At 40.1% G+C, this 15665-nt stretch overlaps 1 protein-coding gene across 1 annotated transcript in view; it reads left to right on the forward strand.

Moving 5' to 3' along the window:
- Window positions 1–15665, forward strand: part of ATP13A4 (ATPase 13A4) — a 36711-nt gene that overhangs the window by 7406 nt on the left and 13640 nt on the right. The window contains exons 2-17 of the mRNA XM_005418949.2: window positions 254–427; window positions 2876–3010; window positions 5158–5228; window positions 5321–5401; window positions 6248–6317; window positions 7131–7265; window positions 7679–7751; window positions 8389–8520; window positions 9698–9868; window positions 10302–10459; window positions 11888–12076; window positions 12375–12436; window positions 13162–13312; window positions 13912–13998; window positions 14653–14806; window positions 15412–15523. Of these exons, the coding sequence (XP_005419006.1) occupies window positions 254–427; window positions 2876–3010; window positions 5158–5228; window positions 5321–5401; window positions 6248–6317; window positions 7131–7265; window positions 7679–7751; window positions 8389–8520; window positions 9698–9868; window positions 10302–10459; window positions 11888–12076; window positions 12375–12436; window positions 13162–13312; window positions 13912–13998; window positions 14653–14806; window positions 15412–15523 (1955 nt within the window). The remainder of the gene's footprint in view (window positions 1–253; window positions 428–2875; window positions 3011–5157; window positions 5229–5320; window positions 5402–6247; window positions 6318–7130; window positions 7266–7678; window positions 7752–8388; window positions 8521–9697; window positions 9869–10301; window positions 10460–11887; window positions 12077–12374; window positions 12437–13161; window positions 13313–13911; window positions 13999–14652; window positions 14807–15411; window positions 15524–15665) is intronic.

The raw sequence follows: 15665 nt of genomic DNA on the forward strand, positions 1-15665 counted from the left end.
ACATAAGAATAGTGGTCGGGCTACAGCAATCTGAATTTTGTGAAGGTGGATGAAAATTCTCTTGAAGATACAAATTTTTGGTAATCATGCTTAGGATACTTAAAGTAGCCAAATACAAGTTCTATGGCTTGTTTTTCACAGTACCATACCTAACAGTAGCTATGGCAGAGCAGGGAGTGACAGGAAGGTGTAGTATTCCAGCCATTTCTTTAGGAGGAATAGTAATCATTTTTGTCTTCTTTTTGCTGTACAGGAGATATTTGGCTACAAAACTCAAGGGTGCCGAAGGGCCTTGTGCATTGCTGGATACATCTTGTCCTGTGGGGCTCTGAGGCTGCTGTTTTACTGGAAGCCAGAGTGGCATGTGTGGATAAACTGCATCCGATGCAGCTTGGAAGAAGCCGATGTTGTTCTGCTTAGAACAACGGTAGGTGCCTACTTTAATCTTTTAATTAGTCCCTAGTAGGTTGCTATTTGGAAGGTGAGTTAACTGTAAGGTATCCAGTTGGCTGAAATCTCTTACAGTGCTGGTTTCCTGCAATAATATCTTATGTGTACCATTGTTGATCTAAAGAACTTCAAAATATCCCACAAATTATGTGTGTGATGATGATGGGAATGGAGTGTAACAGCTGATCAGACAAGGTGAAAGACATTGGGCTGATAAAACCTGTAATATCTGTGGTTTCAAGACTGTTCTCAGTCCTTCCTCCTCCCTTCTATTATCCCTGTGCTTTCTACTTTGTAACCTTGTGCTCCAGATTCCAAAGCATCTGTTTCTTTGGCAGTAACCAGCAGGTCCTGTTTCCATCACTTGGCTGTTCTGGCAAAGATGTCCCTCTCTGCCAAAATTTATTTCCTGGGCCAAATTAAAGGTTTGTCTGGCAGTGTCCCAGCAGTGTCCAAGTGTGTCATGAGGGATACAGAAGTACACAGAAGAGGCCAAGCCTACACTCCTTGTTTTCTTGGCTCTGTGTTTCCATTTCCCATCAGCCTTTCCCCATGTCCAATAAGCTTGCAGCCCTGCAGTTAATGCTTTCAGAGCTGGCACATTTTGCTGTAGTTTCCTGATACAGGTCAGTCCCTGCTGAGGACTGTACTGAAGCACGGCAACATATGCAAACCCTTGGTTTATTTCATGGAAGCTACTGCAACACTAAAGAAGTAAACCGAGACTTGGGTCTGAATACCAGCTGAGCCTGAATACTCCAGGAACTGGCAGAGTTGGTTTACTTCCAGAAGTTTGATTTGTTCTGCTTCAAAGATTTCTGAACAATGGCATTTTCAGTGTTTGCAATTGCAGAATGGATCACTTACTGCCTCTGTGTTTGAGCTGCCTTCTTAAATGAGCACAGCAGCATGTAGTTAAAACCCCAGGTTTTGAAAATCACAGATCTGCCTGTTGAATACTTTATAATGAAACATTTTGCTTCCTAATAGTCTGGGGGTATGTTTTTTCTTTTATTAAAAACATCATATAAGCCTTAATATCCCTTCTTAATCTTCAATTCAGTTTGCATTTTAATTACCTATTCTTGTGTGTAATTTTAAAAAGATGTGCCATGCCAAGCACTTTTCAAATAAATGAGTTTTTAAATGATCCTTTGTGTAATTAAACAGGAATTGAATCATATTGTATGTTCTTGTTATCAAGAAGCTTTCTCAAATGTGCTCTAAGTGTTTGAAAATTTAAGATTTCCTTCATAATAATTTGTGTTAAAATGACAGTTTTGTTTTGTTGTGCTACATTATGATTATATCAGTTCTCAAATGTGATGGCTACTGCTAATGAGGATACAAGTAATCTCATCAGCTTGATCCTTGGAATCATCTTTTGCTTCACATAAAACCTTAATTCTTAAGTCATCATTATCTCTGCATTTGCAATATAAGAGCCTATTAACTCACATTTGTTATTGAATTTTGATTCACTTTAGTTCAAATTATGAGCACCTGTGTTATTCACTGGTTCCCATCTCAATCTACATCCCAATGTCTACTCATTCTGAAATCTAAATGAAAGATAAATATCAGAAAATAAATGTTATTCTACTCAAAAGACCAGTTTAAGAAGAAAAGCAGGCAAATAAGATATATAAACATTATTAAAGTTATTTTTCTAACAATTAAATTATTCCAAAGGGCTCATATTTGGTACAGAAATCTTTTTTACTTTTCCAATTAAAGTTTCATAACTGCAAAACTGCTCACACACAGAATGTAAGTCAGTCTCATGGTTGGCCTTAATGCATGTAGTTCAGTGTTTGGGACTGAAACTTAGCATGAGGCTACTCAATTCAGTAGTTCCTCTAATCCCTCAGACTGTACTACCAACCCTTGTCATCAGGCAGTTACAATGTTCAACTTGTTTTATAAAAAAAAGGGAAGGTCATGAACTCAGTTTGTGGTAAAAGCTTGTCTAAGGTGCCATAAGTGCTGACACTTCTTCCAATGAAGTGTTAACTCAGGAGTGGCTGTAAAGGTACTGGCACTAAACATCCATTTTGCAGCGCAGCACTGTGTTCCTTTTGATCTTCCCTTTACAGCACGGTCACTGCATCTCAGATTGCCCTGTGCTGTTTGCCTGCCCTAGATCTTGACCTGGGTGTTCACATTCCATCCTTATCAGCCAAACACCAGACCTGTGGTCACTGAAGTATTTGCAGTACTCACATTTTGACAGGACACTGGTTCTGTTCCTATTCTGATGGTTTTTCTCTAAATTACAAGTGTTGGGAGGCTTCTGTTGGCTGGTCCTTAAAAAAAGCCAGAGTAGTACTCTAGAAAGGCTGCTGTAATCATTGACTCCAAGGTGAAAGTGAATTTGGTCTGTGTTTGGGGCAAATTGTGGCATTTCTCTTCTATACCCACTTAGGATGATTTTCGGACTTATTCTCGTAAGACTGTGACATGGATCTCTGTGTCTGCATTTATCAAAAATAGATCAGACTATCCAGCCACTGAGGAAGACTCAATCTTCAGCAAAGCCATAATGAAGCCAAGTTTGCTAGTAAGTAAAGTATTCTCTGCAGCATCTGGGAGATGATGGCAAATCTCAGCCATGGTTCATGGAGTAAAAGTGAGCTGTGAAAAGAAAAGAACTGTATTAAACTGTACTCACCTCTGTAAAAACCCTCTCTTATTCTGAGGGGTTTTGTAATGAGAATTCTCACTATTTCTGAGAGAAAACTTATGTTATTAGTAGGAGAGCTTCAGGAGACTGGGGCTGGCAGTGGAGAATCAGTTCCAAATTAAAAAAAATACAACACTCTTGGCATAGGAATCAGGGAGTATAGGGTTGACTGTATGTCTGAAAGGAGACTGCAGAACTGAATGCAGCTGCTCCAGTAAAATGAAAACAGAGATGAATGCAGACAGGGAATAGAACAGAAAAGTGCCTGAGGTGGATCAGTATTTCCAGAAATGTTTCATCAACACATTTTGCTTCTTTGCCTTTGTATGCACCAATTTCTTCTTTAACGTGCATTTGCTGGAGTCGAGTTAACAGGAGTCACTGTTAACAGTTCTTGCAAAAATGTATCCTGGTCTCTGCCAGTCCCATAGATATGAGATCCCAGTGAGATACTGGGGAGAAGGTAGATGATGGACTGATCGAATGTAATTATCCCATGTCTGAAACATGTACCAGACAGTTCAGCTATGTGCCTTGCTTAGCATTACATGTTAAGTTTGTGTGAGCAATAAGAATGCAAAATGATACATTTGCTATATCTGGCTCTTGATTATAGATACTAGAGCACTTCACTGAGGAATCCAGAAAAGAGCTATTTTCCCTTTCAGGAAATAAATTTCTGACTAACTATAATTACTTTTTATATCTACAACAATTTTAAGTAAATATTTTCAATATAAACCTAACTTTAGCTGTGCGAAGATGTTGCTATTTCTACTGTGGACATATATTAATGTACATAGGAAAGTTTAGTGCCAACTAATTTAATCAACTGGCACAATATGAAAAAAGTGGAGACAGGTCTGTAACATTCTTTTGAGTATCAAATTAGTAACAAAAAAAAAGCCAAATATAGCCTCAAATAATAGGCCCTTCAAACACCACTTTCATATCAATCAAAACATCTATATAGAAAAGACCAGATTTCAAAGCAGCAAAGAGAGAACAATTTAATCCTCCCCTAGCAATTCAAAAGCCCCTATTTATAATTCAATTTCAAAGTGTTTTTTTCCATTTAAGCTACCTGAGTGCACAGTGTTCTGTAGTGCTCAAGAGCTGTCCAAGGACCTCTTCCGACAGGGAGCTGAGTTCCTCGCTTCCCACTCCAGATTTTAGCATTGCAGATATTGCAGCTCCTATGAAATCCTAACTTCGGATTTCTTGTTAAGTTAATGACTGTGGTTATAGCTCCATTTTGAGTTGCTGGATGAGCTGAGTCTAGATTTCATTGGCCTATAATAATGCTTATTGCTCTGGGCAGGGAGAGTTCCCTGGAGCTGATTTCTTTATCACTCATATGTACAGGTGTATATATCCCTGCCTTCTACTAGCTCATAGTAAGTGCCATTATCTCTAATAGGCTTTGTTATTGTTGTGCTAGACAGGACAGACTCCTCTTGCAAGTTATAAATGATAGCATGTGTTCCTAATGGATAACTGCTCTGCAAGGGCTCAGCATTAGCAGTGACTCAGTGTCCTGGGATGGCCTTTCTTGTCTGTTGGCACATCTGTTTAGCTGAAAGACTCAGCACCATGCTTGGAAATAGCCCAAAGCCCCTTGCTTTCCCCAAAACTAGACAGAAGACAAATGAGCTGTTGGCTTTTTCAGCTGCTTGTGTAGCCACCCGTGGCATCAGTGAACTCTTACATTCATTCTGTGAGATCAGAGTGAAGATTATTCCTTTCTTCAGAAAGAAAACTGCTTTGTACTTGCTTGACCTAAAGATCTGTAAAGCTTTCTGGAACCCGCACTGTTCCCCAATTATAGATGGGGGATCCCAATCTATAATTCATCCAGGGTGTCAGTGAATGCAATCCTGCCTTCTCTCCATCCTTGCCCTCATAAAATTTCCCTGATCTGTACTTGACCCCAGTGAGGATGCCCAGTTGAGCTCTGTGAGCAAGTCTCAGAGTATTTTTGTTTCCTGTGTTGCATGCTTTGTTGTCCCTGTCTTGTTTTCCAGGTGAAAACTATGCAAGTGCAAAAAATCCGCTATGTCTGGAATGTCTATGCAAAACAGTTCCAGAAAGTTGGGTGAGTTCACTGCACTGGTTGCACAAGTCTCTGAAGAAGTCAAGTGTCTTTGTGAATAACATCCTAAGGAACATACTCCCTTTCTATTTTAGAGTCCTAGAAGACCACTACACTTGCTCAGCTATACATGATAAATTTGGTTCTGGTCTCACCTGCAACGAACAGAATGTCAGGTATTCATTGTAAAACATGAACACTCAACATATGGATTTCAAAGATACGTAAATTTGATCTGTTGGTGCACTTCCCACGAATTTTTTGTGTATTTATAAATATGCACATAATTTTAGATGAAACAGCCCTGCATGGAAATATTGAATGAAAAGGGCTAGAGAATGTTGTTTATTCCTTGTCAAAGTTTTTGAAGTGTCTCAGTATTCATCACTGTTATTGTTCTCAACCAGGAAATAACTATGTCCTGTAACTAACTTTAAGCAGTTTTTATTTGGAGTAAGAGAAAATCTCTGTGGAAGAGTGTAGATATGTTGTGTGTTTGCTTCTTCATTGGAGCTCCAAATCGACTAGTTCTAGTCATTGAGCTTATTCTCATAAACTACTGTATCATTAAGCAAGTTACAGAACATGTATTTATGAAATAGAAAAATAAATAATCTTCAGTTGATTGAATACTGAAAATCCAGCTCCTGACCTTAGCTCATGTCAAATCTTACATTCCAATCATTCTTAACTTTTTGCAAAATTATTTGGGTTTGGATCATTTAGTTTTAGATGCAGAATTCCTTTGTTTATGGTCTCAAAATAATTCTTGTATGATGGAAACATTTGCCTAATAGGTTGTGTTGCACCTCTTGTCTGCATGAGTAAATGTCACTGGTACAGCCATCTTTTCTGACATAAGCACTGTAGGGACATTTAAATTTCTTTTCTTGAAAAAATATCCTCCCAGCCTTTAAACTGGGATCAAAAGATGCTCTCAGGACCACTGAAATCTGTATTTTCTTGAGCAAGTGACACTGTCACTATTTTATCTGTGAGTGATGTATCTTTATCCCGTACAGGAGAGCTATGTGTGGGCCAAACTCTATTGATGTTCCAGTGATCCCTATTTGGAAACTACTCATCAAAGAGGTTAAGCATTTCTGTTGCTTTTATTCTAAGCTGCTTGGGAGGCCATATGTGCATATAATTGATATAATTGATAACTTCCCACTACTCACTCTTCAAGCACATTTCTTTTTCAAATCCGGTTGAAAGCTGTTCCATGAAATCATCATAAATTCCTTCATTCTCCCTTTTTCCTATCCTCCATCTCCATACCTGTGTGTCTGCTTGGTATTTCTATGTATCTGTGTCCTGGGAGCTCATTCTATTTGCCTTCTGAGGGCCATTGAAGGTTTCCAAGCTGCACTGGAGATCAAACCTTCCAGACAATGGCTGTCTCTTAATTAACAGAGGTTAAGTGAACAGCAGTACCTGGTACATGCCTGTAGCTGCAGAGAGCTCCAATGAGCTCATGATTTTGGGTACAGCACCACGCAAAGCGCCAATATCTCTTTCAAACAGGAACAGCCTATAGGTGGCCTAAACAGGGTGTTTGTGGCAGTGTGCTTATGGAATATGAGCTCCATGCTCACAGCACAATCTGCTCTTCTCTCACCTTTGTTACATTTCTTGTAAGAAGCAAACAAAACAAGGATGGGAGTGAGTCATTCACATTCCAAATAATATCCTATTTGTCCATATTATTTGTCCCTTCTGTCAGATGAAGATGGTCCCATCTGATTAGACTAAAGTGACTGCTGAGAAAATTACTGAGGGGGTCAGAAGTCACAATACTTAATGTCTTTTATTCCAGACCTTTTCTAATAGGTTGGATTGTCTAAGTATATTGGGGCCATTTAAATGTGGCCAGCTCTTTACCACTGCTGTCTCTCCAAACAGGTCCTAAATCCATTTTACGTGTTCCAGCTGTTCAGTGTGTGTCTGTGGTTTGCTGAAGATTACATGGAGTATGCCATTGCCATCATTTTCATGTCTCTCCTCTCAATATTTTTGACCGTATATGATCTTAGAAAGGTGAGACACCTCACATTTTCCACAAGGCAGATTTACTTTTAATGTCTGGGACAGACCAGCATGTTACAACATGCACACAGTGCTACAAGACTTACTCAGAGGTTTAGTCTTGTGACATTGTGTAGTAGCAGGTGCAATGGCCTGGCCTCCTAGTCATCATAATCTCTGTGTGGTACCCTACCCACATCCTCCCTTCCCCATTCCAGTGCTTCACCTGGTAACATTTTGCTACATTCTGTGTAATTAGGGTGGGGGATTTCTTTCTCTCTGGTTGTATAGTTCCTGGTAGAGCTGGAGCCCAGTTTCTGAAGGCTCTCATAACCACAAATAACAGAAGGAAGTGATTGTTAGTGGACAAATTGCATCATGTAAGTAAGATGTTACACTTTTGTTTGTTCTTCTTTAATTTATAGCAATCCACTAAACTGCACAGACTGGTTGAGTCTCATAACAACATCATGGTCACTGTCTGCAGAAATAAGGAAGGTGACTCCTCTATGCTTCTTTCTTATAATGTGCTTTGTTTCTATAGCAATTTACATAAAGCATGTATAGTAACAGGTTTATTCTGAAGTGGTTTTCATCTTCTGTTTCTCAACTCAGTTAACTCGCTTCTGCACATAGAGTTAATTTGACTTGCAAATATGTTGTGGCATATCAAACATAATAATAATTGAGTGCAGCCTTAGATGAAAATTGTCAGGAAAATGAAGTAATTTTTCTTAAAGCAGTGCTGACATAGCCAAAAACATACCCATTAGATGGCTGTGAGTCCACCTAATTGCTCCATGCAAAGTCTGTTCATTGTAAAGGTATCTAGAGCACAATCCAAAGAGATGAAGTCAAATAAAGAAATTTAGATCCAAGGCTTTTCAGTTAGGTCAGTGAAATGGAGCAGTAACCAGTGATTGGGATCCTGGGTAGATAAGGAGGAATTCTACAATTGGAACTGATGCCTAGGCTTTTCTTAAATATTGGAGGTTGTATACATAGGTCCTACTGTGGTCCTTTGTTTATCAGCCATTACAAAGAATTCTATTTAGCAATTAGTTCCTTGTATTTTTTTCCCCTTGCTACAGAGAAATATATGGAGCACAAAGTTTGCATTACTTTTCATTTTCAGATTTCCAAGAGCTGGAATCACACTATCTTGTTCCTGGAGATTTGCTGATTTTGAAAGAGGGCAAAACCCTTTTGCCTTGCGATGCCATCCTGGTCAGCGGGCAGTGCACTGTAAATGAAAGCATGCTGACAGGTACAGCTCATCCCTCCCAGGTTTGCCACCTGAACACCATCATTGCCCCATGGCTTCAGCCAGTGACACAGGACAGACAGAGTTATCATGCACATCCCTTTCTGTGAGACAGTCCATAGCTGCCTAAGGAGGGGATTCTTTTGGCTCCATATAATAGAGATTGAATTGTTGTTAATTGTCTAAAGACTTTAGGAAGGGCAATTTATTCTTTCCTACCTTAATGGGGTGCAACATTTAGGAAGAGGTGATCTGATTAGAAGGTAAAGAGTGGACAGTGAAGAGGAGTGAGCAGGACAGGAGAAGAAAATGGATATGAAGCAAAGTTGTTCCTACACAGGGCCCATGGTCCACACTGGCTGCAGGGGTTTCTGTCAGTTACTGGATGTCTCATTGCTGCAACATCTCCTGTGGAGTGTCTGTTTAGCCCTACAGACACTTAGCCTCACATTCCTGTGATAGCAGTGGAGGACACACCAGATGGGAGATGTTACTGGAAAGCAGGATTTTTTGGTGCAGGAGGAGGTCGCAGTTCCATTTCTTGTCTTTAAATTTGGTCTTGGTCTGAATCAAACTGAAACTGACAGTTTTGAAATTTCATATAAATGAGAAATTCCAGAAACACGTTTCATTTAGAAAACTTCTGCTGTCACAAAACATTTCTTCTTCACCTTACTGTCTGCTTTGACATAAATAGAGTATTTGTCACTTGTCAAGCACTGAGCTAAAGGCTCTCCTTTTTACTAGAGAGGGAGAATAGGGGATATCATGTTCCCATATGCTTGAGGGAATGTGTAGTGACCTTCACATGAGGTTCAAATTAGGTGAACAACTTGTGGCCATTCAAAGGCAGTCATGCAATGCCAGTTCAGGTCTCTTTTCAAGTCTCTACATCTACAGCCAGGGTTTGGAGTCCTTGGACTGCTTTCAGTTCTCAGACTTACTGAAGTTAAGCTGTACTGATGCAGAGGAAAATTCTTCTCTGGCAGTCTGCTCATTTGCTAGGCTTTAAGCTCTATTCACTCTGAAGATGTCAAAATATAAAAATAAAATTTCTGTGAACTGGTTTCTCTAGTAAATACCTTTAACTTACCATCTAGATGTCTGGGTACTTATCTGAAAGTCAGCAAGCTGTTATTAAGTTACTGCAGTTTTTCTCATCTGAACTAATCTTCCCTAGGAGAAAGTATTCCAGTAACAAAGATCCACCTACCACAAGCTGATAATTTCAAGCCCTGGAGAGTGTACTGTGCAGAGGATTACAGAAAACATGTCCTCTTCTGTGGAACAGAGGTCATCCAGACCAAGGCAGATGACAGAGGAGTAGTGAAAGCTGTGGTGCTGCAGACTGGTCAGTCAACACTTGAGTTCACTTTTCCTTCCATGATTTTTTTCCACTGGAGCAGTCTGACAAAGTATCAAATCACATTAAATTAAAGGCACATATCCATATTTACAACAGACAGATGGAGAATCATTATCCTGGGCTGGGCTAAGTGATTATGCATTGTTTCTTTTTGCTTGGCATAACTTCTAAAAAACTGCCAGCATATAATTACAAAGAATTTTGCTTTACTTCTGAGACATTGAAAAAATCCCTCCGCCTAAGACAAAAATTACTCTTTCTACATTCTGCAGATAAGGTCACATACACTAAAATGAAATACCTGGGCCTTACTTCATAAGTTGCAGAAATTATGAATAATTTTGAAGCCCCCCCCTTCTTTGCAGAGAATTTTAAAAAAATATTTTCCCCTTGGAATGATTTTAATTTGTCTTTCCAGGTTTCAACACAGCCAAGGGGGATCTGGTGAGGTCCATTCTCTACCCTAAACCCATGAACTTCAAGCTGTACAGGGATGCCCTCCGGTTCCTGATGTGCCTCATAGCATTTGCAGCCATTGGAATGATCTACACAGTGTGTGTGTTTGCACTTAATGGGGTGAGTTATTAACGCAGGAGAAATGGTTCACCTGAAACCCTTTTAAAACTGTTCACTCATTCTCATGCATCAATGTGAGAACAGTTATACACTGTAAACAGTAGTTCTGCAAATTTTAAAGCCTAATTGATTTAAAACTTTTTCAGAAGCTTTCAAGAAATCATTTCATGCCATGATAATCATCTGCCAAAGTCCAAGTCACGAGTCGTAAGGTTGATTCTGTAATTCAGCTTTTGAATAATTTTTCTCCTGAGGCATAATCTACAGTTGGCTCAGAAGATTATTTCCCCTTAGGATATCAAACAAAGTGTGTTTAAAAACATATTCCTGTGTCTGCTTTGCAGTTTTTCCTTTTTTTTTTTAATTTAACTTCTCCATTGTAATATGTAAAATACATGCTGATGCTATCTCAATTGCTGAAATTGTCTTGTCAATCTTTTAAGATTGAATCACAGGATGTACTAAATGCTTTCTCTTCTGTGAGGGTTTATCTAAAGGTGGGTGGTAGGTACTTCATTCTAACATAAAAGAGATACAAAATATGATCCAACTGGTGTGTTCTCTGGTCTGAGACAATATCAATGAAGGGAGAACCAGAACATGACAGAAATTCAGCACATCAAATGCAGCATGATTTGTGGTCAAAGTCCCAAGCTCAGAAGTAGTAATAGTAGATATCTGTGATGGTTTGCAAATACTTCTGAACTGCAAATTTGCTTTAGTTTGCAGTGTCTCAGTCCTGGGACCCCAAATTGAAAAACATTCAATTCTTTAGCATTCCTATCAACTGGCCAGAATAATGGTGTCTACACTCAGCGTCCTGGCAGTCAGTTTTACACTGACCTCTAAGCTCCCAAATGATAGATTGCTTTTACAAACGTAACTGTTACTTCCATGCCTCTTCCTGCAGGTAAAAGCAATTTTCTTTCACAACTCCTAGAACATAAGGTCAGAAGAAATCATTAGCTCATACAATCTGCCCTCATTTTCAGCACCATCCCATATGTCTCACCTGTCACCTTAACATGAAGTGCAGACCTGTGCCTATAGGCATTTGGACAAATGCCCATATAAATAGCAGATTCCTGTGTGCTGTGTCATGGGAAAATAGGTTTGACTGAGGGTGCAATGATCTAGCTGGCATGTTTGAACACGTGTTTTGGAGGAGGCTGTGAATCTGGCAGGTTTGTTTCCATAGAGAATGGATGAAGGCCTGGAGGCTGCTCTTTAGCAGTGATGAGGCTTTAAAGCCTCTGGTTAAATCAAGCTTATTAATTTCTTATGGAGATGATTATGTGGTGGACCACAGGCAGAAAACCGCACAGCCTGGAGCACCTACAGAGGAGGGGAGGAGCAATGAAGTGGGCTCAGTGCAAGCAGCACTTCTTGCCACTCTCTTCCTCATAACTGTCCTTGTTATTATGTCAGGAGGAGACAGGAGAAGTGGTGAAGAAGGCTTTGGATGTTATCACTATTGCTGTCCCACCAGCTCTGCCAGCTGCCTTGACAACAGGAATCATTTATACCCAGCAGAGGTTGAAGAAAAAGGGCATCTTTTGCATCAGCCCACAGAGGATCAACATGTGTGGACAGCTGAACCTTGTCTGCTTTGACAAAGTAATGGCTGTGTGGTGGTTATGCCTATGCTGGGAGTGGGAGGCTGGGGTTTGATGAGCATTTCCATTGTATTTTAGAAACAAAATGACCAGTGCTCTATACTTCAGTTCTTCTTGTCTGAACAGAAGCTGTGGCAATTTCTTGTTTTTCTTGTAATCTAGGAATTGTCTGGTATAGCACTTTTGCTCTGCACCATACTGGTATTTTTTGGGCAGTAACTTCTTAAAGTAAGTCTTGTTTTTTATTTCTATTAGAGCTCTTATGTGGGGAGTTAATTTTAATGTACATTTTAACTTAGACTGGCACCTTAACAGAAGATGGCCTGGATCTTTGGGGCTTGCTGCCCTCTGAAAGAAACTGGTAAGGCTCCTTGACACACCAATGGCATCTAAATTTGCTTAGTGATTGGATTCTTCTACTAGACAAAGGACCAAATCTGGAAGACAGTTATTGTTAAACAGTTAAGCAGTTGAAGTTCCCCATGTTTACATTTTAAATTTTATTTCTATATCGTCTGGAAAATTAATTGTTGCCTTATCCCAGGGGTCCTGCTCCAGATGAAAAGATACAGCCACTGTTGCCAGCATTTGGCACAGTATGTCTGGGCAGAGAGTGTTCAGTTGAAAGCCTGGGTGAGATCTCAAAGCTGCAGTGTAACCCCAACCCTTTGCGACAGGAAGTCACTGTTACCCACAAGACTGACACTCTCTTCTTTCAGTGGCCTTGATTTTGCCCATTTGCATTTCCAGAAATGTACATATACAGACTTGCTCAAACTTATATCAGCTTCAGAACTCAAAGAATCTTTGCACAAGCCTCAAGGAAGATATTTTATAATAATCTGTTCCTTTCTCCATCCCATTGGATTCCCTAAGTCGGCATAACACACCTGGTTTGAGCATGTGTATCACAGCCTTTACAGGTGCATGAAAAGCAGTTCATGTGGGAGGACAAGTCCCCAGAACATCCATGTGGTTTGGGCTCAGGATGGGACTTTAACTGCCCCCAATTTAGGATTTTTTTCTATTAGTCTTATGTTGTTTGGTGTTCTCCAAGAGTAACTTTTATGCTCTCTTTTGCTTTAGCTTTCAGAATATTCACAGTTTCCCTGCAGACCACAGCCTGCCTTGGGGCCCAGTATTCAAAGCACTGGCAGTTTGTCATTCATTAATTGTTTGGGAGGGCAAGATCCAAGGAGACCCACTGGATGTGAAAATGTTTGAGGCCACTAACTGGGTAAAGCTGTGATTTGTTGTTATGCAAACAGTGGGGAGATCACCTTGCCATCTCAGGTTTAGCCAGACACCTGTCAAAGTTATGAAAAACTCAGGAATTCTATTAAATAACTCCTGTGAAACAGGAATAATTGAGTTTCTTTTGAAACGAAAAAATATTTTGATTCCTCACAATCATGTTGTGATGATAAAAAAATCCAGATGATTTGTGGAATACTTCAAGAACAGAGCTTTCTACATTGATACAAATTCTTGTGTATTATTTTCTCATTGAGTCTATGTTATATCTAAAGATTTTCCTTTATTTAATTCTGTTGTGATGAATAAAGGATTTATTGTCCGTGAGAGGACATTGTCTATTTGCTGTGCAAGGGTACAGCAGTGTCTTAGTGAACTCGGTGAGGCTTTCTACTCGATTGCTAAGAGAGGCAGTGGATTTTCCATTATTGGAAGTGTTTAGTTTGACATCAGACAGACCCCTCCCAGGAATTAATAAGATACCTTGTTTAGAAGCAAGGAAAAGCTCTAAAGGGATCCTTGAGGTTCCTTTCAGCTGTACTGGTGTTTCAGTCTGAAATATTTTTGTCTTTCAATACACAGGTGATAGATGATTCCAGCGGACACCAGAATGAAGGTCAAGGATCTGCACATGCCACTGTTGTTAGACCTGGACTTCAAGCCACCACTGTAGGTTACTTGCAAATTCACATCCATGATCAAGTTAGACTGTCAGTGTAAGGATTACCTTTCAGTGTATGAAAGCTTGGGTGTCCTTGTCCAGGAGAGCTTTTCCCCACTTTGTCTTTCCTGTACTGCCTGCAGAGAGATTGCCTTGCTCTATCTGATTACAGATGCCTGGGGGAGCTTGCTGCTCACACCAGAAACAGGGGGATGCTGGATTAGATATTGTCCAGCTCAGGGATGTGCCTGTCCTCATGGCTTGAGACTCAGTCTGAACTCAGCTGAGTGGGGAATGCAGTGGAGTCTGCTGGCTGATGTCAGACCCTTACTGGTGGCATACACTGGTGGGACACTTTCTGACAACCATTCTCCCTTCTCAAGACCAGTGTAAGACCTAACAGAGTCTTATTAAAGAAAGAGGACTAGTAAATTCCTTTCAGTAAGTTACATTTGTAGTCTGCTAAAATTGTCAATGAACTTTTCCTACTGCTTAAGCTAAATATTTCTGCACGAATTTAATCTCATCTTTATGTACCAGTCATTTCTAAGTGTGATAAATTAGCCCATTATACATGGCTGGCTCCTTACTATGGCCTAAAATCCTTCAGTCTGGGTTTAAAATCCTTGCTAGAGTATGTTATCCACTTGCTTTTCTCCTAGGCCCCTGTGGAAGGAATTACCATCTTACGTCAGTTCCCATTTTCCTCAGCCTTGCAAAGGATGTCTGTCATTGCCCAGGAAATTGGTGGGGACCCACAGGCCTTCACAAAAGGGGCTCCTGAAACAGTAGCCATGCTATGCAGAGCAGAAACAGGTAACAAACATTTATAAATGCATCCTAGAAACAGATATGTATAAGTGACTTTGGATGGTGCAATGAAATGGAAGGCCAAAATGAGATTTCTGTCTAAGGCTTTATACTAAAGCCTGAAAAGTGTCTCTGTTGTCTTCCAAGTCTATAGCTGGTCTCTCACACAGCCCTTCTCAACAAAGAAGGATTTTGAGAGAGATAAGAGATAAAAGTAACTACCTACTCCTATACAAGATGTACAGTCTCTGTCAGAATAGACATTTGGAAAAGTTGTTTACAGGTCTGCCTCCCTCAAAAAATTGGTTTTTTTTTCTCTAAATCTTGGGAGGGTATCTAGAGAAGCAGAGATCCTCCATGACACCCTGGAAGACAGTAAGTCTTTGCAGTTTAGGACTGAAGTTCAAAGTGATAAAGGAGAGGCAAAGATTTTCTTATTGAACAAAATTTCCTTTCTTTAAACAAAAACTCCTTTCTTTGACAAGCTTGGCCTATCGGTAGACTCTAGGTGTACAGGTCGTCTGGGACATAAACCTTCCATGCTACAAGGTTTCCTTTCATTAGAAAGCAGTTCAATGTTGTGATAAACTGTGTTTTCCTCTTTTGCCCAGTCCCATCGAACTTTGAAAGCAAGCTCCTGCTCTACACAGCCCAGGGCTTTCGGGTCATCGGCCTGGCCTGTAAATCTCTGCGGGCAGGGAAGCCGCCTGCTGCTCTAACAAGGTAAGCCATAAAAAACACAGCTCCTGGCCACGTTCAGCCATAGGCCAGGGGTGCCCCACAAAGCACCATCACCACATCACCCCTGCCAAGAGCAGAATCATAGTTCAGAGTTTTGTTAGATTCAGGCCAGTGGGAATCTGAT

This window comes from Geospiza fortis, unplaced genomic scaffold (assembly GCF_000277835.1).
Source record: "Geospiza fortis unplaced genomic scaffold, GeoFor_1.0 scaffold172, whole genome shotgun sequence".
NCBI lineage: Eukaryota > Metazoa > Chordata > Aves > Passeriformes > Thraupidae > Geospiza > Geospiza fortis.